This window comes from Cydia strobilella, chromosome 18 (assembly GCF_947568885.1).
Source record: "Cydia strobilella chromosome 18, ilCydStro3.1, whole genome shotgun sequence".
Classification (NCBI taxonomy): domain Eukaryota; kingdom Metazoa; phylum Arthropoda; class Insecta; order Lepidoptera; family Tortricidae; genus Cydia; species Cydia strobilella.
The window spans coordinates 6,028,389-6,055,304 of NC_086058.1; the positions used below are offsets into that span (position 1 = coordinate 6,028,389).

At 38.1% G+C, this 26,916-nt stretch overlaps 3 protein-coding genes across 3 annotated transcripts in view; 1 reads left to right on the plus strand and 2 right to left on the minus strand.

The window, feature by feature from the left end:
* The window catches only part of LOC134749439 (DNA-directed RNA polymerases I, II, and III subunit RPABC1), a 215,448-nt gene that overhangs the window by 26 nt on the left and 188,506 nt on the right, over positions 1-26,916 (minus strand). The window lies entirely within an intron of this gene.
* The window catches only part of LOC134749445 (uncharacterized), a 104,932-nt gene continuing 78,023 nt past the window's right edge, over positions 8-26,916 (minus strand). Inside the window, exons 3-10 of the mRNA XM_063684381.1 lie at positions 15,878-16,028; positions 15,259-15,390; positions 8,974-9,084; positions 8,305-8,438; positions 6,739-6,907; positions 6,053-6,507; positions 5,696-5,917; positions 8-4,534 (exon numbers count right to left, since the gene is read on the minus strand). Of these exons, the coding sequence (XP_063540451.1) occupies positions 1,979-4,534; positions 5,696-5,917; positions 6,053-6,507; positions 6,739-6,907; positions 8,305-8,438; positions 8,974-9,084; positions 15,259-15,390; positions 15,878-15,974 (3,876 nt within the window). The 5' untranslated portion in view covers positions 15,975-16,028 and the 3' untranslated portion in view covers positions 8-1,978. The remainder of the gene's footprint in view (positions 4,535-5,695; positions 5,918-6,052; positions 6,508-6,738; positions 6,908-8,304; positions 8,439-8,973; positions 9,085-15,258; positions 15,391-15,877; positions 16,029-26,916) is intronic.
* Positions 21,109-26,188, plus strand: LOC134749496 (uncharacterized). Its single transcript, XM_063684436.1, has 4 exons — positions 21,109-23,885; positions 25,058-25,195; positions 25,279-25,499; positions 25,779-26,188. The coding sequence occupies exons 1-4, from the start codon at positions 23,756-23,758 to the stop codon at positions 25,863-25,865; spliced, it is 576 nt and encodes a 191-aa protein (XP_063540506.1). The 5' UTR covers positions 21,109-23,755; the 3' UTR covers positions 25,866-26,188.

Consider the following 26,916-nt stretch of genomic DNA (forward strand, 5'->3'; position numbering starts at 1 on the left):
ATGTCGTTCTTAAGGTGCAGTGGGTTCAGCCAGCAGGTTTTTTGAAAAATCGTACAGCTTTTATTAAACCGTATTCGGTTGGCAAAGAATATAAATCTTGAGGCCTTTCTTTAGTAACTTCATCGTTTCGAAACCTGATAAAGGTCTAAAACGCACTATTAATTTTGATTGAACTTACTTTTTTTGTTCAATTTAGGTAACTAAAAATAACAATTCAATAACGCGGGCACGCACGGCGGTCCGCTTAGTGCTCAGCGAGCTGCGTTCGGAGAAGGACCTGAACTCACTGCACCTTAAACACCTATCAGGTTCAAAGAACAATATTAGTTGTTGCCAACAACATAACCAAAACCCATTGTGCTCTAACCTACAGAGGGGACTATCCATTCCTTTAAGGATTGGCTCCCGCTCCGGAGCACCAATTTATGTCAGGTACTAGGAAGCATTAGCTGCCTGACTCTTTCAATTGCTTAGCTAAACTTATATATAATAATAGCGTGAAAACGTTTAAAAGTCCGAATTACATTTCGGATTAAATGTTTCGTTTAAAAACCGTGAATATCGTTAAAACTTGATTAAAAACTATCATGTAACCTGTAATATCTATGTATCCGAACATGTGATGTAGCAATTTCGAACGTACCTTTGAAATTTTACCTGTTCTGTAATTTATTTGAAAAACTGCAATTAACTGGGCCAAGAGGCCGGAGTAGTTTAAGTGTAGTATATTTCCATTACATGTTTTAGTGAGAGCTGTTAAGGAAATAAGTGAATGTCCTTAATGTGTATTTGTAAACTCATCTCCTGCTCACTTATTTCTGTTTGCTTTCCAAATAAAAGAGATTTTGGAGACAGATGGGAAGATCCATTCGTGCGCACCAACAAAGGATATACCGCCTATGTTCGGTCGGGGTGAAAATTGCAATCGCCCTTTGTGTTCTATCTATGTATTTAATTATTATTTCCATTATGCTATGGAGTTTAAAAATTCATCATCACCACCCTATGTATGTCCCACTGCTGGGCAAAGGTCTTTCATTAATACCAAAGGGATTTGGACTTTTGTTCCCATCCATGCTACGCATGCCTAATGCGGACTTTACACACACATACACACACACACACACGCATTTGAATTTTATTCGCAGATTTATGCCTATGCTTTCCTTCCTTACAAAACTTCCTAGAAACACATTGGTCTGGTTTGATAGCCAGCTTACGGGCTTGGCTACCTGCGCTACGAGTAATGTACACTTGTACAGACAGCAATAGTATTAGCTTTTTGTAGTTCAAAGTTTCAAAGCTAATACTTTTGCTGACTGTACATTTTATCCTTAAGCAACTATTAATCTTTTGTTTAAAGGCGCCCGCGCGAACCTATTTCCAATAAATAATTAAATATGTATTAAATTTATTTTAATGCCAGAAAGGTGAAATCTTTAATATTTTATCACGATCGACTTTATACTCGTTATTTAAGAACTTGTTATAAATGGACTTGTAAAGAAATCTATTAATTAGTCACAAACACCAGTGATTGACACCCAATACAGGATTGATACAATAATTACCTTGAAATAAGTTTAAATTGGCAATTGTATGGGCGCCAACATACCTACTTATAATACATTATTTTAAAGTTTCACTTCGAAAAACACACACTTGTGTTTACTTTCACAAAAGTAAGAATAGGAATCAGATGAGAACCCTGTTTACAACATCATAATAACAAGCTTATTCTATTATTGCATTGCACAACCGGCCAATTAATTATCTACATTATAACTACCTAAATACTATTGCTTATTAGCAACGTAAATAAATAATAACTATTAACAACTCTGAGGAGAGGTATCGTGTATCAGTACTTGTATATTTTACAAACATAAAAGTAAAATTTAATTAGAAATATATTTTATAATTACTTACAAATTGATATTGCACATTATATTGCACAAATATTATTTATTGCGTGTTGTTATAATTGAAAATTGTTTTTAAAACGTCTTCCACTACTTCTTGCACATTTGTCATACGTTAGCAATTTATTGTCACTTTCTACAACGTTTACTTCTTGCTTTCTATAGCTATCGAAATACACCGAATGTGTCTCTACGCTCTCCGCACCTGATTCACTTCTAGCCTCGTTTTCAGTGTCATCACTTTCACTACAACTCACTATTTTAGCTATCACTAATTTCCTTTGAACTTGCCTTGAGCCAGCGGAGTCACTGCTGAGATATCCTGAGTCTTCAACATGTCCTTTTTTGCGTTTCATCCTAAAAGTTTTACCAGAAGTTTCTTTAGGTTCTTTCAAAAATGTGTTGGTGTTTATTGAATTGCTGCTGTATCTTCCGTCTGTCCGTCTTCTAATAGATATCCTACATAAATCTTCAGCCTGGCTTGCTCCTCCTTCACACGCGTCGACAGTGTCAATGTTTTCGTAGTCCGAGAATGGCATTTGGGCAGAAGCTCTCGTTGGACGGCAAGGATGTCCTATACTAGATTTACGAACGTTACCATTTCTAAAGCTAATGTCAGTTGTCGTATTCTTCGTAAATGTTCTCGGACTGAGGCTTCTGCCATTCAAGTTTTTTGATAGATTTTCTTGTGGTAACCTTGCACTTTCTACCCTCCGGGGTGGAAAGGTGGGTTGTTCATATATTGGATGGTCATTTGTTGGTGGAAGTGGAGGCAGAATATCTGGTCTCGCTAGACTTTTCACTTGCTTTACAGTTGGCGGTGTACATTGCCGTTGCCTCTTCGAGTGCCTGAGTTCTAGAGTAAGGATACGGCCTTCTTCTGTAGCCCAGTCCGCTGCGACCTCTTCCCAAGTTTCCGATGTATCATCTAGACTTTTAGAATCATTGAATGTGGCCGGACATAGTCTAGGGCGTTCATAAATATTTTTTCGAGATTCGCAATCGTTTCTTAAACTATTGAATTTTGACGCACTGACCATTGCTTCTGATTTTTTGAACGTCCCGCTGCTCCGTAATTGACTGCGTTGATTGACAGGACTACCGTCGATATCAATGTTTTTAATGAGGTCCTTTCTACTGAATTGGCTATTTTCGTCTGTCTGTTTATATTTGGGATGTTTGCGATCCAATGTATCGGGTTCAAATCCATCTGATTCATGAATCTTTATGTAATTTTCAGGAGGATCTTTAACTTCAATCGTAAGACAGCCCGGTTTTTCCTCGGAGTTATTTCCTGCGCCACGTAATTTTCTACTTCCCATTGAACAATCTGACCCACTTGGTGAAGTAGGAGTACTACCAAAGTTGTAATTATTGTTAACATATACCTCGCTTACTAAACTATAGCTGTTGTTGTTAGTTTCTATGTTACTGACGTTGTTTATTACTTTCTTGGACTCTATTATTTCATAATGATTTTGTTCGATGCATACATCTCTTTGTGGGGATGGAGTGTTGCTGTTGCTTCTCGAATGCGTCTTATAAACTGCATTAGTCATTGTAAGTTCTTCTTCTAATGGTAAAGCATTGCTCAAGCTTGGACTAGCTTGAGAAGACGGCACGTCAGGGTATTCAGGTGGAGTTGCCAGCCCCTTTTTGGTAGATGTTCTCTCTAAACTATCAGTTTCATAGTCATTAATGGGTGGGCTTTCAGAGTTCTTTCTAGCAGTGTTCTTAATTTCCTGACCGACTCTTTCTTCGTCAGAACTGTTGTGGTTGTAGGATTTGCTACAGTTTTCAAGAGCTATAGCTTCATTTACCATATCAGGTAGAGAATTCTTATTGGTTATAAACTTATTTTTGTGTTGATTAGTGATAGGGTTACTCCTTAGACTCCTGGTACGATAGTCGCACAACCCAATTGGTCTGATATCATCTATTCTGGAAATAGTCTGTCCATAATAGCTCCTGTTGTTATTATGTGTAATTTTGTCAAATTCAGGTAAAGGTAGATTATAGCTATATGTTCTCAATGGTGGTTCAGATCTCACAGACATAGTTGATGTTTTTTTAATTTTTGTAATGTTTTCTGTTAAATTCATAGGATTAGACGCTGTAAAACTGTTTTGTTTTCTTAATTTACTATTTGTTTCCGCACTTGGAAGAGATAAAAGAGAGTTGACTAGACCATTCTGGCTTGCTGGTTGAAAATCATTATAGAACGATTGTTTTCCAGTAGGAATGTTTTCTAGCCACTTGCGAATGCTGTTTTGCTTGTCTCCTTTACTACTTAGGCAGCTTGAGCAGGCAGGTATGTTATATTTTATAAAATTATGTACTTCGCTGCCATTTTCCGTTTTACAACCTGGACATCCTACGCAATTTATAGACCTTTTTCTACTATTTTCCCTCTTAAGGCTGACAACGCTTTCACTTCTCTGACTGCCTAGGCCTTGGTATATGTCTAAACTGTTTCCATGAGAGGGATAGGTCTCTTCTTCTGGTATCTCATTTAGAACTGGCTGGAATCTTTTTGCTGCCATTTTATGTTTAGCGACTGAGATGACTTCTCTAATTTTAGTCAGGAATTCTAACGCAGCAGGTGGTGGCTCCTGTAAAAGAAAATTTAATTTAGTTTTCTAAGCAAAGAACCAAATCTACTAGTTTAAACATAGTTTATAAGGGACATAAAGTGAATGAAACGGACATAACGAAATTTCTAGGATTAAGTATATATAATAAGTTGACATGGAAAACACAAACTGACAATATATGTAATAAATTAAGTAAATATTCATACGCGTTGTACAATTTGAAAAAAATCGCAAACGAATCGACACTTTTAACCGCCTATCATGCTTATGTCACATCTAATTTAAGATATGGTATCCTTTTTTGGGGAAACTCCACCAATAAAGAATTTATATTTAAGGCTCAGAAGAAATGCATACGAACAATTTGCGGTGTCCAAGAAAGTGAGCCATGTAAACCATTTTTCAAGAGTCTCAAAATTCTTACATTGCCATGTTTGTATATATACGAAATGGCCAATTTTGTAAATACAAACCACAGCCTATTTAGTAAGTTTAAAAGCGTTCGCCTTCAAAACAAACTAAAGTCTATGCAAAAAGTACTAAATAAAACGGCATTTTTACAAAAAAGCATACTTGGAATGGCTCACAAAATATATAACAAGTTACCGGCGAATATAATTGCATGTAAAGACAAGAATAATGTTTTTAAAAAAAACCTAAAAGCTTTTCTTACCGAGAAAGCATATTACTCTATTATAGAATTTTTGACTGAATTACCTAATTAAGATTTACTGCATGACATAACCCTGTTTTGACTATTATTGTTTTTCTGTGATATTATGATTACCGTGTATTTTTATTCCATTTGTATGCCAATAGGCACGACATAGTGATACTGAAATATGTATTTAACATCTTGTAACTTACCTATGTTGAACAAATAAATCTTTGAATCTTGAATCTAACTCTAAATCTTCAACATTTAAAAAACCTCCAATCTGAAACATTAGAAAAACCGGCCAAGTGCGAGTTGGACTCGCGCGCCGAGGGTTCCGTACTTTTTAGTATTTGTTGTTATAGCGGCAACAGAAATACATCATCTGTGAAAAATTTCAACTGTCTAGCTATCACGGTTCATGAGATACGGCCTGTTGACAGACAGACAGACGGACAGCGGAGTCTTAGTAATAGGGTCCCGTTTTTACCCTTTGAGTATGGAACTCTAAAAATGATACTGACCGCCATGAGGTGTGGTTCAAAATAAGCCGGATTGAAGTATAGCTTTCTTCTCGTAGTGCCGACTGGCCGTGCTATTTCCCGGTCGTCAGTTGTTTCCACGATGGATACATGTTCGTCTGGAAGGCGTTCAATTCCCGACTCATCTCGGTGAGTTACGTCGGAGCAACTATTTCTAATCTTGACTTCTGAATAGTGGGAATGTATAAGAGCTGACGTCTGATCCTGAAAAAAAAACGTACCATTAAACCTTTTAAGCATACGTTTATTTAGTTGAATTGTTTTAACGTTTTTTTGTTCGTAAGAGTTCATTCTGGGAGACAAGCGGGAATAACTTTCTTATCTCTTTTTCCTACTTACGTTGAAAGTATGATCTTCGCTTCTAACGCTACTCTCAGCAAAGTCTTCCGAATCAGACATGGTACTACCAGAATCACTTGGAAAGCTATGCTTGATCTGATGAAACGATCTACTCATTCCTATCAATGGATTATTTTTGACTACACCATCATCCGTATCCAAAGAAGTCGGTATGGACTGTACTCTTTCATTGTTGATTCGAACTATGTCGCGTTCAGTTATGATAGAACCATTTTTATTCTTCAAACTTTTCAATCGTCTCGAGCTCGCTTCGGTTGCTTCAGAACCTTTCTTTCTTTTCCGTATGTGTAGGTAAAGGAAGACTGATGCAATATAGATTAGACCGAGAAGGAGAGAGCTGATGCCGATCGCAACATATTCTGTGACAGTTAGTCCTGAGGTGGTGGTTGCTTGTGATGTCTGCGCGTTTGGAGCAAATTGGACTTCAGTTACATCTGAAATAGATATAAAACGTGTATTCATACTGTTTTTTCGATTCTCAGCTATGTTTTCTCTAGGTTTTATAATAGTGTGTACTATAAAAGCGACGCACTTCGTGAAACAAGTCCAGGAGGTGCACTGCCATCATTCGTGCTACTGCTAACGTACGAACTTTAACGTCATCCTTGAATCTTGTTCTATGCTCTGGCAGAATAATTTTATATATTTGAATAGTTTGTACTTACTTGAGAGTGGTTTAGGAGCGGTCCCTTGCACCCTGAAAGCGACGCACGGCGTGAAAACACCCCTCAAGTCGAGAGGGGAGGCGGGAGCTGCGGCAACATCTCGGCACAGCAGGCGCACCACCATCATTCGGCCCGACATGCTCGCTCGCACGTCGTCCTCACCGCTCCACTGGAAATATAATAGTTGGTCCGTTTATTCTTATTCTTATTCACTTTCTTTGCGTGAAGGGACAAAAAAATTAAAATTCGCATTGCTAAATATTTTTGGGACAGTTAGTTTCCATCGGCTCGGGGCTTTTATAAAGATCTTTATGATATATGGTTAAAAATAAAAACCGACGTCATCACGCCAATTGGGTCACAATTCTTTTTCACCACACCAGCTGGTAAAGGCTCTCTTGATTAATTAAAAACTTTTGAGTTGATTCCTTGTGTTAGTAGAATGTTGGTAGAATTGACTGTTAAATGATGATTATGAATGAATTATTTGATAAATTAAATATTTAATGACGTTCATTTCGATTTGATTTGGTTTGATTTTGTTTGATATCTTACCGTTATCTTCTTTGGGCTAGTGTGGTAAAAAAATTTGTGTTTCACTCGGGGGCAAAATTTGTTTAATCCTCGTGCTTTGAAACACTCGCAACGCTCAAGATTCCACTTCTTTTTTCGCTTGCTTGTGTATCAATATTAGCACGAGCGGTTAAACAACAACTTTGCCCCCTTGTAAAACAAATAACTATTGTAGTCTTGTTTTTTGTTCCCAAAAAATGTAACGGAGTGGTGCTTTTTGTATGGGATGAAATCTAGTTATTAATTTTTCTCAAGATAATAATAATCTACAGTTAAAAAGAACACACAATAGCACTCAACTTTTTTTGACAAAAAGACAAAAATAGAAATGTGACAGAGTGGTCAGAAACAAGACAACGAAAATAATTTTGGCCCAATTACATTATTTGTCAATTTGCCGTCGTTATCTTATCTGAGGAGGTTATTTCGTGTCACCGATTCTCCATTTATATGTTAAATGCAAGAGTGAAGTAAAGTCATCTTTAATAGATAGAGGTTATCCTACTGTTTGTTACCTCGGCCAGACTATACTCATCGCGTTGTTCCTCGCTCTGCTCCTCGCTCTGTTTCTCGCTCTGCTCCTCGCTCTGCTTCTCGCTCTGCTCCTCGCTCTGCTCCTCGCTCTGCTCCTCGCTCTGCTTCTCGCTCTGATCCTCGCTCTGCTTTTCGCTCTGCTCCTCGCTCTGCTTCTTGCTCTGCTCCTCGTGCTGCCGCGATGTTGCCCGCTCCAGCCACACACTGCCCTACTCGCGCGATTAATCGCGACGCTCCATACTTGATATTGCCGGTCCTTTGACTCGCGTCAAAAAACCGACAAAATAGGGAGCGGTGGGCACGACGAGGAGCGTGACGAGCGGCATGACGAGTAAAACGGCCACACTACATCTCTGCCTACTTCCCATACCTCTCGTCGAGTATGTGGCCGGTGTATTACACTATGACATTTAGCTGCCTATTTTGCTTGCAAAAGTGTATCACATGTAAATTGATTACCTGTAGAAAAGTCCGTCCCTCATCGCGAAAAAGACTGAAAGGTACGTCTGCGTCAAGCGTGTTGCGAAGATCTACGAAGCCTTTTGGAGTTAGGAACTGAGCACCAGACACTGCGCATATAGGAGTCTTGACACCTGTCAATCATAATTTAAATATAATCATTTCGAATGTGCTATAAATAAATAATAAATAAATAAATATTATAGGACATTCTTACTCAGATTGACTAAATCCCACGGTAAGCCCAAGGAGGCTATATAATATATAACCTAAATACTTACATCTTACATAGGAATTAAAAAGTATGCAGTGAAATCTAGTTCAGCTATCAAGCTAGATGTACATGTGATTCAACTTGTAGTAACCAAAGTTCTTTTGTCTATAGGTACCTATGGTACATATCACCTATTTAATAAACTTAGGCTTAGTTAAGAAACACATATGCACTGAAGAACGTTCTAAGGTTTAAGCTTGGTACGGCAGGCTTAGCGCAGAGTTCAACGCATGAGCGCTGTCACACAAATAAAGACTAATAACCCCCTTATTCATAAAACTTTACGTTACTTTACTTTCTTACAAATACATAAGTCAAAATGACAGATAAAGACAAACGATTCATAGCTAATTCAGGCCAGTAACGCGTTTATGAATAACGCCATAAATCCTCACCTTGAAACGTAATATCCCTCGACGGATGAATGATTTGTCCTTTCAGCGGCAGATACACGAACGGTATCCGCTGCACGCCCACGCCCGTCCCGAAGCTCGCCAGCGAACATTCTGCAAATGAAATGAATCCCTTCATAACAAAGGCTCAGGCTCGTATTCAACACATGTAATTGTCGAAGCCGATTAAGCTACCAATTTTTTGCGCTTTACTAAATATACACATAAAATTCAATGACACAAAACCTTAAGAGTATACAGTCGCTTATGGCGTTGTTTTTTGATGTCTTCGCTTATTAAGCTCCTCATTTGTAATGGAATTAAGACTAATACCTGACCTTGCAGAAGATAAGCTTATTTCCGAAATTCAGTGTTATTAATGGTATAAATTAAAGCATATATTTTACGGGATCCGGTAAGGTAGTTGATGCGATTACGACTCTAATTTATGCAGATTAAAAATATTTTTTATCGCGAGCTTTAAAAGTGTCCCGCCGAAACACTGGACAAATACTTGGGAGTGTGCTATTAAAATGTCCTATAAAAGCTTTATCTTTTATTATGATACAATTTATTGTGGTGTCTTATCGTATGCATTAAAATATTTTCGAAGAGGGCCCTACATATTTCATATAGTGGCAATTTTACTGTTGCCTCTTTATGAAAATCTACACCAGCGACATTGGTTAAAAGGCCTCCGGTCATTAATCAAGCGTGTGTCATTCGCATCAAAGTTACTTAGTCAGGTCATAAGTTTTGTCACAAAGGTTTTGATTTTGACTAATAAAATGACGAAGCTTATAATAAAACAAAGTTAGCCATGATTTGAAAGCTTGTTTTATACTGATGAAAACGTAATATAATTAATTATTTTAAAATTTAGATCGCGACTTTATTTGCTACATACTCGTTTACTTTGGAATTATTGTAAATACGCGGCTGGATTGTGAAAAATTATACTTTACAAAAGGGAGTAAAAATCAGCGTCACATTAATAAAATAGGTACAATTGTTTATTTGTATGAACCTACTTTATTAGAACGTTATTTTATCACCAGCATTACTACTTCAGCTTACCCTTTAAACTTAGGGTACTTTTCAGTAACACGCCTATTTTTGATCATCCAACGAGTAGGTTTGGTAAAACATGAACAGTTGCAATTTTGGCAGTCCAGTACACAATAATTATATATTTTAAGAAAGATAAAAGATCCAGCTTTTGTTTTATGTAAGTTTCAACTATGTAAAAAAGAAAAATAAATAAATAGGGATCAAAATCACCTCAGGTCCCAACCTTACCTAACCTAACAGGTCGCGTATTTTTTACATGTTTTGTTTATAATTTTTTTCCGAATATTACATAGAATTATGCAAAACTGAGACAGCAATTTACGTTAAATTATATTGTATGTAATTCTGTATTAAATAAGCTTCTAACCCATATACATGAATAATAAGGGATCTGTACCTACTTAATATAACTTTTTTATCAGAAAAAATCTTTGTGAGAACTTATGACCTGACTAAGTACAGTTCGGTCCTGTTAATTGTGGCTACAAGGCTAACCGTGTAGCTTTATAAAATAAGGTCAAGATTTTCATTAGTGCTTTGCGTACAGTCGCCATCAGATATATCGGAGCGGCCAAGGTGTTCACAATATCTGAACAAGCACTCTTACGCCTTGACAATAGAGGCGTGCTCAGATATTTGAGCACCTTGGCCGCTTCGATATATCTAATGGCAACTGACTGTACCGTAGACGGGTTTATAATGGACAGTTTGAAGGGTAACACGGAAGGGTTCGATAATGTGGGCGAACGGAACGTGTAGTAATGTTTCACATACAACCTATGCCGCAGGGCATTTGATAATAGATATCACAGCGGGAGGCAACGCACAAGTCGAGCAGAGCCTTCATGTGTCTAACTAATACCGTCGGTAGTTGGTCTAAATATAGATGTGTCTATTTTGTTGGCTGAATAGGTATAGGTAAAGGTTGCATTGCACCCTCATTGCAGTTAACTTTAATGGAGTACCACTGTGAAACATTAATCGACCGGGGTATGGACCGTGATTACCTTTTGTAAAACTTAACTGTTTACTGAAACTAACCGTGAATCATTCAAAACTGTTACCTACCTAATGTTAACGTGTTACACAGTGTTGCTCCATAAAGGTCATAGAGTAACTTATACTAGAGCGGTACTGTCATAGTAAATTTTGTAACCCCAGTAAATTCACTGCCATCTGTCGACACACTTTAAAACTAAAAATGAAATTTTATAAAAATACGATAAAATGTATTTAAATATGGATAAATGTTTTTTTTTATTTGCATTTATTATTTTTATGATTTTGACCCATGTTCTTTCACTGATATTCGTTAAAATTGTTAAATAACAAACGAAACCGTCAACGCCATCTATACGACAGTAGGCCAAAGCTAGTAGCGCCCTCTGAACGAGAATCAAAATTTTCTTGATTTTCGAGGCACGTTTTTTCCTTAGACTGTATCCATCTATTACGGAGTTATATCTATCTTTGATAAAGGTTAACTGTGGTATGGATGCACTTTAATGGTCCTAATTTTGTGACAACAAGTTCGTTCCATTACAATATATTTATAAGTAGATTTTGTATAAGTAGGTATATTTACACATGTAATATATCAATCAGTACTACTAAATCAATTCCCCACAAATAATGCACAAAATACCTACAAAAGGTTATAATTTTTAGAGTTTCGTACCCAAAGGGTAAATACGGGACCCTATTACTAGACTCCTCTGTCCGTCTGTCTGTCTGTCTGTTCGCCTGTCTGTCACCAGGCTTTATCTCATGAACCGTGATAGCTTGACAGTTGAAATGTTCACACAGATGATGTATTTCTGTTGCCGCTATAATAACAAATACTAAAAAGTACGGAATCCTCGGTGGGCGAGTCCGACTCGCACTTGTCCGTTTTTTTAATGTAAAAAACATTATTTTGTAAATGAATTTTCAATCTTTGTATTTCTTGCTTATCAAAAACAGCCACTGTGCGTCTCAACGCAGATACATAATTCATCCGGTTCATAAATATTTTTATCAATTTCCGTGTGCAAATTTAGGTGTTGTGATATTCCGAGGATGTTTTTTTTTTATGCGGTCGGTTAGATATTTAAATACATTTCGGCCACCTTGGAGTTTCGTTATTGAGTTTATTAAATGTTAATTCTTACATACATACATACATACATATAATCACGCCTATTTCCCGGAGGGGTAGGCAGATACCACGAATTTCCAATGTTAATTCTTATTGTTATGAAAATATATTTACTCGGTTACAAAATATATTTCAGCTATTTTTAACCATTTTTCAACCCGCACCGCACCAATCTAGATAATGCCTATAATGGCATTAAGTCCGCCTGTGTACTATTTTTATGTGCAATAAAGTTTAAAATGAATAAATAAATAAATAATCTACAAGGTATTCCCAAACAATCCAAATATATTCCAATTAATCCATCTTTGATGATTCATTTGAAAACAAGTCACATTTCCCGAAAGTGCAATCTAATTTGAACCTTAAACAGGAATACCTACTAGTTAAAATTCGAAAATCGAACTATGCCTGGAAAAGGGTTAAAGCAATGGTCACAGGATAAGTACAGGATTCTCACTGTCCAACAAAAACAAAACTCTTGTTTCAATTCAAAGCTTTAACGTATGAGTTGCCTGTTCCCCCGATGCTTTGTCTTTCTTGCTCATTGCAATAGGGTGAGTTCGGGGAAGATTGAACGGGTTTTTCATGAGGGGTAAGACGAAAAATCGTCCATATGCCAAAGCATTACGGGCGACTTTTCATCTTACACCGCATGAAAAACCCATTGAATCATCGTTCAATCTTACTCCAACGCACCGTATTGATTTTTGCCTTAATGACTGGTAGAATCCGTCTAAGGTAACTTTGCACCAACATGAATAGAGCAAAGTGAGGGAGTTTATGATGACATCTCCATACTTTGTCATTGCAAATACCATGCAGAGTTAGCTTGGTCCGACTGTAGGAGCAGTCGGGAGTCAAATGCGCGCGCAATTCAGTAACATACCAATGCTTTGGATCTTTTTATGGCTCCTCTACACGATGGCCCAGCGCTGGACCAGCGAGATGGCCATGCGATGGTTGAGCCATCCGAGACCACTACCCTCTCTAGGTACATGCTGGCACATCTTAGTGCTCATCGTGTAGAGGAGCCATTAAACAACAACATCATCATCGACCCCATTCTGTTTATCCGTTTAACGTTCGTTTCGACACCTGCAGCGGTATCATGGTCGCATTTTTATCACCTGTCTTGTCATGCGTCGCTTTCGCACTTATATACTTGTTAGAACGTGACAGGCATGGTGACAAATGATAAAGAGCCGACCATCTTAGCCCTACTGATCGCAACTACGATGAGTACGATGACAATGCAATAATCATAAACACTCCATTTAAAAACCGTAATTTTTACCTAAACTTATTTACTTAACGACATCGATGGGCGTCGAAGTGAGTTGTTACTCTAAAATTCTATGTTTGCCGGATTTTTGAGTATCCCAATGTTTGGCCAACACCTAAATGACTCGAGTATTTTGAGACGGTGAGTAAATACGGGTCTTTAAAGCAAACTGAGACTTTCAACTGTGTCTATTTAAGAAAAATTGCCCAAGAGCATGTCGAGCCATGCTCAGCGTAGGGTTCCGTAGTTACCATTCTGTCAGAATAGGCTTATCGGGGGTTATTAGTAAGTACCTATCATGTACATTACAAGCAAAAGGAAGTATACTTTGGCAGCGCTTTGTACGTCTTTTTACTAAGAGAAGTCTTTTTGCAATAACTCAAAAACGGCTGGACCGATTTTATTCGCTATAGTTTTAATAGAAAGTAATTTATTAAGCTTTTGTTTGACGATTTTATTTTACGACTTTTCCGGATTGGTTGATTTACATATCCATGCCAAATTTCAGCTTCTCGGACAGACGGATATGGCGAAACTATAAGGTTCCTAGTTTTTTTTTTTTTTTTTTTTTTTTTTATGATGAATAGGCAGGCGTTTGACCACGATCCCACCTGATGGTAAGTGATGATGTGGTCTACGGTGGAGCACGCTTACCTATGAGATACCTATTAACTCTTGCCTTGAAGAGCTCCAAATTGTACTCATGCGGAAACACAGACTCGGGCAGGGCGTTCCACTCCTTGGCAGTTCGCATAAGAAATGTGGAAGCAAAACGCTTCGTGCGTATTTTTGGAATTCCTACCATGAAGCGATGCCGGAGTGCCGTTTGTCGTGTGGTCCGATGGTAAAAATGGGACGGAGGAATAAGGTTGTGCAGTTCCTCGGCACACTCTCCGAAATGTATCCTATAAAAGATCGACAGGCTGGCAACCTTGCGACGATGCTCCAGACTTTGGAGTCGAGCATTCGTCAGATTGCTGTCATTTATGATTCTCTTGGCCCTCCTCTCAACTGACTCGAGCGCCTCAAGCTGGTACTTTGCAGAGCCATCCCACAGATGAGAACAGTATTCTACACACGATCGGACTTGTGCTTGGTAAAGGTCGAGCAGCTGCCTAGATGTAAAATACTGCCTCACCTTGTTGAGGATGCCTAGCTTTTTTGCCGCTAACTGTGCCTTCGACTCGATATGCGGGCCGAAGTTGAGTTTCGAGGTCAGCGAGATTCCGAGCAGCTCAAGATGGTCGGTTAACGGAAGGGATACATCTCGGAAAGTAGGAGCAGTTAACTACGGAACCCTAAAAAGCAGGTGTCTTGGCGTTGGAGACGTGCTCGTGAGACAAGCATCTAAGTAGATGAGATGACATCACCCGTAACGCGACTTCGATTATGACGCACTTTCTTGTTTTTTGTTCGTAACTAGAAATTAGTGTGAACGTTCGGTCATTTGACGTTAGCTCGCTAAAAATAAGGTGATTTCTTTCTAAACAGATGAAATTTTATTTATTACGTCCACTCAGGATCCTACGCTTAGATTCTAAAATTAAGCTGTTGGTTAATTTTATTTCTTGGTCCCCGTAAGTGACAAAATAATGGTGAAAAAAATAACAAACAAGGTATGGTATATGTCAGCCCAGCCCAAATAGCCAGCGAAGATAGAAAGTGGTGACGAGTGCGCATACGGGGAAGCTTCAAAATAACCTGAATGAAAGAAGTTCTCGATACCCGGAAGCTAGAAAAGAGGACAATAAAGAAATACGGCTGTACATGTTGGGTGAGATGACGAAATACGTACCTGGCAAGTCGTCGACACACAGTTCCCGGTCCTCCCTGAAGAGCGGCGCTCGGTGCGGGCACGCGCAAGTGCACGCCACGTCGGCGACGCGCGCGCCGTGCTCTGCGCATTGTGCGGGTCCGCATTCTACACCTGAAATATGAGGAAATTAAATGTTGACGAGCGGAAACTGCTGTGAGAGGAATACTTATATATTTTTCTCAAACATGCTCGGAAATGGTCGCATTTTGTTCGTAAATAGAAAACGCAAAGTGCCTAATTGTTAGCCCAGCGACGACAAAGCACGGCCTCCGCGCGCCCGGCGCGGACGCAGCGGGTTAAAATTAAATTCGTATGATTCATTTTACTCTTAGGGGTAAAATAACCAATACAAATTTCATTTTGGTCCGCGCAGTCGGCGCGTCCTGCGCGCGGTGCCGCTGCCGGGGACGCGGTGCGCGCAACTACGCGGAACGAACGTGTACATAATGCCACATTCGCTAAATATATAGGTATTATATATTTCAGTATTTCCTTACATGTTTTAGAAAAGCACTATGTATACCCCGGTGGAAACATGCATTTTCTTTCCATCCCTTGGCAAAAATGTACTATAATACCAAAAATAGACAAGCATTACCAGTGATCGAGAACACGTCGCCAGTGTCCCGGCGCGCTAGCTCGTTCACGCTGGCGCCGACCGCGCTCGCTAGCGCCAGCAGCACCAGCGGCAGCATGCTAGCCCCCGCTCGCGCCCGGCCATTCGACCAATCGCATCGCTCACTCCGCTTCTGTAAACAATAAATAACCTTTGAGTATCTTTGTACCTTTATGACCAAAAGTCTACCATTTATATATAAAACGAACACATTTTCCATACAGTTCCTTGGCGAATCGATAATAACGAGTGTTTGCTCAAAATATTATATATACTTAGGCAATGCAATTGTCATGTTGGAACCATTTGACTGTATCTTTTAATGTAAACTAGTAAGTCTAGTAACCAGTAAATCTATTCGCAACCTGTTTATTAATTAGTTTACACATCTCAAAAGTTATATTCTATTTTGTAAAAGTGTGAAAATGCACCGCTCTCTTCAACTTGAAACTCTTTTATTAGACACGTGTTATGTAGATATGTGTTTATATAAATTAATTGTAAGTTTTTTTATTAGGTAAACCAAAATAGTATGTAAGCTTCATCTTAGCATTATCTAACCCTAACCTGTTATGATTAAAATAAATTCAACTGTTTTCCTACCGCAACTAAGTATGTATCCCATACACTTAACGATCACTTTCCGTTGGAATCAAAGTTAATATTTTGCATGACATCTGAATAGGCTAAATAAGTGAAAACAAGCGCTGAAGCGAAGTAAAAGGTAAAAAGAAGTGAGTGAAAGCTCGCAACGTCGCAAAAATTCATTCATTGTTGATGGGCGATTTCACTCGGTTCACATGATTTCCTCTACCTTGGATATGGGAGCTGTGGTGGGTAATTATTTTCTTGATCACTTAGCCGTATGTTCCAATTTGCTACTTAGCGTAGGCGAGTCGGAAACTCGTCAAATATGGCTTTGAGATAGGTAAAAAATCTGCTTATCAGTAGGCGCAGATTTGACGGTCGGACTTATCTACGTCTGGGTCATGTTTCCCCCTTATTCATAAAACTTTACGGGCCTGATCAGTTCAATTATGATTTATCCCTTTCTTCCAAATACGTAAGTCAAAATGACAGATAAAGACAAAAGATACATAGCTAATTCAGGCAAGTAACGCGTTTATCATAGACATAGTATTAACAAGTACCCAGTTATAGACGCGCCACCGAGCGACCGGGGCCACCGGGGGTAAGAGAAAGAATATTCATATAAAATTTGGGCAGAATAGGATTTTTTCTCTTTCACTCTTATAAATTTCGGTATTTCGCCATCGCCTCCTAACTATGATGCCACCCGGTCGGTGACAAGGACAAAGCATGGCACAATTATTATGGGTTATTTTTATTTTTATCTATGGGTTTTTTGCCTGAAATAAAAATATTGATTGATTGATTATCTCATTCCTCTTATAGGAATCGCAATAAGACCATCTTTCTCTATCAAAGAGTGTCAGGCCCTTGGCGTTTATGAACAACGCCATTACCGTTTATCCCAGTTACTGCTTCGGAGACAGGGATCCGCACCGGATCAAGCAATTCGCACGGTTTTTCAGTATCCTGTTTTCAATCACCAAATAGGGCTTTCGTCTTTTAATCCCGCCGGGTCAAGGCGACAGGGATATAGCCAAACATTTCTAAACCCGCGTAACTTGCCCGCATACTATACTAGCTATAGGATAGGACATATATAGTCAGAAAAACAAGTTTTGTCAGCAACAGAAAAATGAAATAAACTACCTATTCTCATCCCTCTTTTTGGCGTTACAATACTAGCACAAGGAAAAGAAAGTATGATTATTTCTGCCTATGCTCGTTTGACAAAGGTCTATTGCCTAACTACAGGTACTATAAGTATGTGATGGAATGGGATCTGGGATGTTAGCAAGAAAAAAATTCAGAACCAAGTATTTCGCGCATAATCTGTAGTGGTTTACCTACGTTCGACTCGAGTGTGATCCCTGAGATTAGAAAAATAAATAAAATTACTTTGTTATATGGTTAGCTCCCTTTATTGGCAGTTAATATGCCTAATAGGTTAGGGTACAGGTTAGTAAAATTTGATTACCCGTGCACTTAAGTGGCTGTCAAATAAAAGCTTATCTATTCCGAAAAGAGGTATACGGTATACACGTTGGTGTTTTATTACCACAATACCTCATTAAATTATTTGCGTATGGCTTACAGGATAAACCCATTTTACCCTTTAACCTAGAACGGTATTAGACTATTAAATATTATAAGTGTGTAATGTTATGTAAACCCGTACGCTTTGATATGACAGTTCATAAATGTAATATCCAGTGATCGGAATAGAGGACTTCCGGTTCGAGCGCCATCTTGATAGTTAGCATCGTGATTAATTACTTTGTTTTTTGCTCATTAATATTGTTTAAAGTGTAATATCGATAGCTTATTATACAGTAAACTAATGTGGTAGTGTGCAGTGAATGGAGAATTAATTTTGAAGCGCATTTAACCACCATCTTGGAGTCAACGGCCGGTAGTCCACGTGCTTCTTGTAAAGTCTAGCTATCGATTTACAAGAGCTAACAAATCACCGTACACTGTCTTGTACAACCGTACAATTTTTGTCGTTTTTAAACCTCTTAATACCTTGATACTGGCGAAATAGCCCACTGGGCTGAAGCCATAATTTTAAAAGAAGAAGTGATCGGAATAGCCAGAGTATAAATCTCTAAACTTGGTAGAACAAAGTCATAAAGTGCTGGAGACTGCCTTGCGATAACTATTTTTACGTAGGTACTAAGTAAATAATAATTGTTATAAATACTATAAAAAACAATGCATTCCTCGTTTTTGTCCAATGCAATCAATAGGCGTAAAATAAAACAACCATTGCAGAAAGTTTTTTAAACACTTCTGATAAAGCTAAGAACACAATATTTGGCATGATAACGTTTGATAATAGCTGCCGCACGCGTAAAGTCCCCGACATAGAAGACCTTGTGAAATGCTCCTATTAAGCTATTACCCATTAGCTGACACTGACACCTACTGCTGCCACTATTGACAGTTAGAGATGCGAAGTTTAGAGATGCGATGAGCACTTGTCTACCTTTGTACTAAAAAACTTCCATATTGGTCCCCGATGTCGATGGGTCACAAAATCTTTGAAATCTCAGTGTGTCAAAAACTTAACCCACAATACTTAATAGATATTTACTCAGGTCACTCACAATAGGCCATCAAAAGGTACAAACCAACCGGTACTTAACTTACTTCATTGATACATTTCCCAATATGTCAAATCCGACCAAAAGGAACATATCGATCTATAGTTTACCCAGTCCAAACAGGAATAAGAGTGGTGGCAATGTCAATGGACTAGCCCTCTCACTGTCAAGGCACACGTCAAATTGTTGACTTTTTGTAAATCCTACCACAGATTTGCCTAACTGTCTCGCGCAAACACGCTCTAACTCAACGGCTTTATATATTATTGAAGTGTTAATTTTCCACGGTGTTAACTAATGACTTGGGCTAACTCGACGCGACGCACACGGCGGTGGGCATCTTCTCTGTAACTGGTCATATCATATGATATTACTGAGCTTAGTCGAACGCCAGCGTAACTTTGATCTGTCGACTATGAGCAATCTAAGATCGCACTTATACTGGCTGGTCCGAGGAATCGCTTACTTAATCGGATCGGGGTACTTCCCATAGTTAGTTCGTCTTTCTTACTCTCACTTATGCTGCGTAAGCGTGAGCGAGAGAATCAATATCAATATCATGCGAAATATCTCTTAACTCAAGTGGAAGATACCCTGGACCCCCATGACATCTCGCACGTCTTTGCACTAACTTGATATGAAAGCACACGATCCATCTTACAATATTAAGGTCTTATCACTCCTAACACAGGTATAACTGCTTAGATGAAGATAATCTTCTAGTTTGAGGTTGTCGAGAATGCTAAGCTTGTTAAGCCTGAGAAGCGAAGGATGCAAGTGTTGGTGACGTTTAGCGTATGCAGATTTAATCATTTTAGTAACTAGTTAATAAAAGTGACTATATAGTGACTGAGGCAACTAGTAAGTTTTTTTTAATTTGTAACTTCTTGTAGACCAACTTGAACTGTTTTTAGTTTTTTGTTCCGCTGCCTAAACCTCTTGAACGGTTCTTTTTTGAATTTAACATTTAACTGAAGAATGGAATCCATAAATAAATAACAGCAAACTAACTAAATATTATGGGACATATATAAAAAACTTTATGTTATTTTTAACTTTTAATTATTTGTCTCAGAAAACATAATGTCCGGATGGAATCAGACGTTCATATATTTTCTATTACTACTTACTATAAGCAATAAAAGTCAAAACAAAGTTAAACCTCAATATATTTCCCTTGGCTCTACAAATCGATAGCCTTATCACGGCGGCGCGATCGCATTTCAATATTCAATATAGCAAATATGGACAGTCATATACGGCACGGCAAATACCTGTCTTTGCAGGGTGCTGTTACTAGCCCGCCCCGGAAACGGGCCTGCTCTGATCTATCCGTCGATATCCAACGTAAAGATAATAATTGATGCATAACGACCAATGCAACTAGATCTGTACTGTCAGATGCGGCGTGCAGATACTGAGACAATTCAGTTGCTTAGGACTCGTATGAGTACGGAAAACATATGTTTATGGTTTCAATCGATTCAGTATTTCCAACGAACCATTGCACCCGTTCGAAAATTTAGAGCTTATAAACGCGGCTTTTAGTGACTACGTAGGCTTATCGATCTAGTTAATAGTTTTAGCAATATTCTATTGCCATGAAACTTGGTTTTCCCGAATTTTCACGCCTTTAAGTACTGAAAGTAAAAAAACCGGTTTCGACGACCTATGCTGTTGCTAGGGATTGAAATAAGATCAGTTTACGTCGTGTCTTTACAAACTTAAAATGACACGTAGTTTATGTGATCCTAGTTTCAATCCCACGGTATTAAGGTTGACCCAAATCCTCCCATATATTTGTCATGTGTTAAGGGGATTACGGTATTTGTGGGAAAGGCCCAGGGCGCAAGTGACACCGGTCTGACTGGTTAATGCCTAGTATTTGTTTCTAGTTCGTCTTATGAAGATTAATGAGTGGTTAGGGCTTGCTAGTTCTTGCAATTAGGCGGATTCCTACGTGGAACTAGGATATGAGCGCTTTCCGGTACCATTCAGAAAATACGTACGTACGTAAGTATAGGTACTATCGGCCAAAGCCAGAGTCGACCACCTTAAAGGCGCATTTTGTTTGAAGCGGGAACATCTGCCCGAGGCTCGTCAGCTTTTGTCCACCAATGAAATTTGGGGGCGGACCACTAGAATTTCTTTTGAAGTTTTTTGTGATTTTCTGTCAGAATGTAAACAGTGGTCCAATAAGAATAACAGCAAAATGTTATAAATATATTAATACGTATTACAAATGCGTATTACAAATTGAATAAAATGATAGTGTGTCTAATCTTTCAAACGTTTTAAACGTATTTTTGTAAATGTTTAAATATGAAAATAATTGATAGTTTAAAAGCACTCGGAGAATACGGCCACGGCATTTTTAACCAAAATTAGGAGGGTTTGATGAAAATGCAAAAATGTTATAGAAACACCAACTTTTATTAAGTTTGCGAAATGGGGAAACAAGCATTGCTTTATAGAATCAACTAACAACAACGCCAGTAGTGCTTACATATTCGATGAAAACGAACTGGAAGATTTGGTTCAGACAAAAATTAACAATCTCGACGGCTTTACCCATCTGGCTTTCGATCCTTTGAGCCGCGATGGGTTTTATTTTTCTTTATATCATGATATCTTACGGTGGCCCTGGAAAGGATTGTTACATCATTTTAATATGCCACCATACCTCAATATAAAATTAAATAAATAAATAGATTGTGTCACGGATTACTATCCGTATTACATATTTGAATATTATTGGAATATTCAATTTCGACGTTTCAAGTTCTCTATAGCACTCATGATAATTGTAGGTAATTACTTACCAAATTTTACAAACATCTATAAAACATGAAATAAAACATTTCATTAAAAATTCAATTGTTAGGGTTCCTTACCCAAACAGTAATAAAAAACGGGATCCTATTACTAAGACTCCGCTGTCCGTCCGTCTGTCTGTCCGTCTATCACCAGGCTGTATCTCATGAACCGTGATAGCTAGACAGTTGTAATTTTCACAGATGATGTATTTCTGTTGCCGCTATAACAACAAATCCTAAAAACAGAATAAAATAAATATTTAAGTGGGGCTCCCATACAACAAACGTTGTAAATTTAAATCTAAAGAACTCTGGTGTGTATTTGCCTTTTGTCGAGCCACCTTTTTATCTTACTGACTGGTTAGGTTGAAAATTTCAAAAAAAAATAATGGAGCAACAACAATGGAGGAACAAGTTCAACAAAGAATTAGAAATAATACTACTATAGAACTGTTTTATTATTTAATTGTGGTCCCATAGTAAATTAAAAAGGAGCGCTGTGCCTCCGCTCCTGCAGAGGAGCCGGTGGCCACCATATAACAGCCGCCACAAGGTCAGGTGGTGGTGTTGGCGGCAGTGTAGGTGACCTCGGCGGCGAGTCCAGTTCGCTCGCCGACGAAGTCGACGCCTCCGGTGTCGGCGGTGGTGTTACACCGTCCGGCGATGACGGTGGTGGCGTATTAATTCCGCTGCAAACAGAATAAACAGTTTATTACTTATTTTAAACTTTATTGCACAATGCACACAAAAAGAGTTCAAAAGGCATGCCTTAACGTATTCTCTCCCAGTCAACCATTACGCCAAACAGAAATGTGTAAGCGCTGGGGAGCGCTCAGAAATAGAGACCAAAAATATAACCGATCTAGAATAAAATTAGAACAGATTTGACAGTGGCAGTTAGTTGTTATCTTAATTTTGATCTTCCAATATCACGTCATTAATTAGAACTAAATCACTATGTCTAAATCCTAATATGTGCAAATGATAAGGTATTAATACTACGTATATCGATACCCTAGTGGTCAATTGTGACTTATTTTGTAGAAAAATAAATATCTTTGCACCAGTGAGCATACTATAGTGTAATCACCATTTCACTGAAATCTTAACTTTTTTCGGAACTTCCGCACAGTCATATGGGCACTAGGGTATCAATATCCAAAATTGGTGATTTAACTTTATTTTTAAATACAATATTATTCCATGAGTACTTACTTTCTTTCCATTTTAGAACACAAACACAAGTCTCCTGTTTCACGTAAGATCTCACAAGACCAAATGACGTCGAGACGATGTTAAAATATTTTGGATTGTTCGAAGTGTTAATAAATTTAAGTTTTAGCCACTTTAGTTCTGGCACTCTCAAGTTCAGTCGATAACAGCTAACAAATCAATTCCCTCTGCAACATAAGAGTGAAATGTTTACCACAATTCTCTTTTGCATAACAATAACGCGCTTTTCTGTAATAGCTATTTTTTCTTGTAGTCTAGGGACTCTGACTTATGTTATATGTTAGTATGACATGCCATGATTACAATTTTCTCCTTTTTCGGGCAGTCGTGTAAAAGATGTCAATTTTCTTTTACATTTATATGTGAGTAATAACATCGAAACTACAATAAAAACCGACGATGGGTTCCATAACATTACGCAAAAAACGGCAAAAAAATCACGTTTTTAGGGTTCCGTACCCAAAGGGTAAAAACGGGACCCTATTACTAATACTCCGCTGTCTTGTGAATTTGTGATATTTCATGGTAAGTAAATTATTCGACACGTGATGCTGATGGTAGTCGATAATGTTAACTATAAAGACTACTTAATATTTATCACTTATTTATTGTAGATGACTCTGAAACACGAAGCAATGGCTATAAAAAATATTATGATCACGGCGCGAGGACCTTTTTTTGTTTGCGAAAGTGGACTGAAGGACTCTAGCAGGAAGGAGATAACGCATCGGAAGAGCACACGAGGTTTGTTTTAAATAATTAGTTACTTACCTATTGTAGTTAAGTCAATTTGTTTTCTAATGTTGCCTAGTTATTTTATTATTACTGTAATAGTAAATGCTTCTTGTTTGTGATAATCCGCTAATATGGTTCCAATGGGTGGAAAATTACTTGTGAAAATGATGTTAAAAAAAAGTGTATATGAATGCTACACGGTATTGAGGATCGGTAATAAATAAGTTTAACGTTTAAGGTAATAAAGACAGTTATAAGTGCTCCCTCTGTGAACAGTTTTAAGAACAGACTTGATAAACATTTAAAATAAAATAAAAAATGAACTTTGTACTAAAATAATCATGGGTAAATATAATAATCGTATAATTATAACTATTTCTTTAAAATATAGCATAATTAAGAAGAGCATATCTGTTTGTGTCTTGGTAAAAAAAATAACCATGACTAAAATAACTGTTTGCAAATAATAATTATGGGTCAGGTAAAAGTCATTCTATGATAGAAAGATACACATCTGGTGGCCGTTAAATAATTGTTCGACCATACTTGGAAGCTTTTTTTAAACAAGCCATAATGAGTTCTAGGATACAGCGCCCGCGCCTTTAACCCATTATTTAGGCTTAAGTTTTATTAGTAAGTTACGTAATAACTCTGTTTACTGAATGTCTGTTTGACTCGGCCGCACTCGTTAGCGCTAGCTAAACCGATTAAGTTGAAATTTCGTATATAGTTGGAGTCCCGGGAATGGACATAGCATAGTTTTTATCCCAGAAAAGTTGGAAGCTTTTAAAGGGTTATTCCACGCAGACGAGTCGCGGGAAACTGCTAGTTTGATTATAATTTATGCTGACCCTTATGTTGTTGTAAGTATTAAGATGGCGGTGTGGCGGACCTTAAAGGGTTTCCTATTTCGTTATTCGGCGGTGTTGAGAGTTCCCAAAACAACTCTTTGAGAAATATGATATAATAAACAAAATGATAATTGGTAAACTGTAAGCTCGATCTCTACGATGCTCTTGTTCAGTTCAGTGACGAGGCCCGAACCGAACATATATAACTAAATAAAATAATGGATTTTTTGAGAGACATTTTTCAATGCCTTAGGTAAGTTCTGTAACTATATAATACATATTCGAGTTATGTAAATTTACAAATTCATAATGGGATATGTTTGCTTGAAGCTTCAGGACACGAAGACAGCGAGAGGGTGCGGAGGACGAGGCGGAGGGCGCAGAGGCACAAGCAGCAGAGCAGCCGGCGTCGTCGCCGGCAGCTGAAACATGCTGGGGGTGCGGCATGCCCCTGCGCCTTTGCCTTAGGTAAGAACGTTCAGTACTAAGTCTTAGTTTCCCCTTGCGTGACATTATCGTTGAAATTTTCATTTTGTTTCGCTTTTTGTTAGAGGGCCTCAGATGGAACCCTCGGCGGCTTCAATACCGCCGACCCCGCCACCGACCCCGGTTGGGGTTGCGCGCCGTATTCGACCCTCAAGGCCGGGCTCGGGGCGGACCAGGTCGCGGCCGGTTGCTATTCCGGGGCGTCAAGACCGACGCACCCGGCCGCCGACCGCAGCATTACCCTGCGCGGCGCCAGGGTGCATGCTTTGCAGAAAACCCTACTAGGGTATGTTGATATTCACGATCGTTTTTGTAACGAGCCGCAATGGTTCTATGCGTCTTAGAATAGATGCCAATGGCACCTACGTCATTTGTGTCAACTCCGCCATTTTAAATAATTTCCTAAAACTATCTCGACAAAAAAATTGGACCGAAGCGAACGAAAGTGAGTGAAGGTCTATGCTTTAAATTTGGCAACGTAAATAACCACTTCCTTCGCTAAAACTACAAAATGAGCGAATACTACTATAGCATCAATGTTAACCTATATATTTTGTTATTGCAGACAGCCGCCGCCGTGAAGCCGCGGCCATCACGTATTAAATTAGTAAATAAGCCTACTTATTATTATATTTTTTTAATAAATGTATGAGTATAACCTTATAGTCATACATTTATTCAAAAAATTATAATTATTAAAAACTTAGTGTAATCATAATATAATAAGCCTAAATCTTAAATATTATCAAAAATTTCATCCACTTTGTAAAAGCAACCTCTCAATAAAAATATTTTCAATTCCCTATGAAACACCGAGTGATCCGTAATGATTTTTAGTTCAGTAGGCAATCTGTTATAATGGCTTATGGTTTTAGATATAAGTGTTAAATGCGACTTGTGTAAGTGTAATTTGTTTGTGTTATTTGTGTAAGTTTAGTTTTTAGTTTTTAATATAGATTAATTATTGTTACCGCGTATGGACTTTTATTTCTAACAATCCCAACACATTACCAAACCCCGACTGCCACATTGGTGACCCCGACGTGATCTGAACACGCAAGATTTTATTTATTAGGAAATAGGTAGGATAGTTTATTGGTCCAATAAATAAATACATACATTTAAATATATATATACGCACCCGGTAAACGCAGTTTAGCCCTTACTTTTTTCTTCACACACTTCGCACTCCTCCGGTAAATGGTGGTCGTATATGCACCTTCGACACACACTACACCAAAAGTACGGTTGGTCAACTAAAATTAAAACATTAACTCCAAAACTAATGTCAACAATAAAATGATCCAATTGTCCTTGTCGCTCGATTTCTAATCCACAATAACACTCTCGCCTCAAAACAAAATGTGTAAGGTCCCACGGCCAAATAAGTCCAATATCTAACATAAAAATATAATCATACCTATCTAAAACACGTTCTACGTCCATAAATATCACCATTTTGAAACTAGAAAGTCACTATCCTAATTTACTAATGTTACATTTACCTACTCTTTACAGCATCTCACTGCCTTGCCTGTCTCTCTCAAAGTCCTCAAGCAACTGCCTTTGCGTTTTGAGAGTCTACAACAATGGGCTTATACTAAGTATTAGATTATAGTAAGCCAGTGTTGAATATTGATACATATATAAATATTAGGTTCGTTCAAAGAACAAACAGCCCTTTGTTTGAACAGTCTATGCGA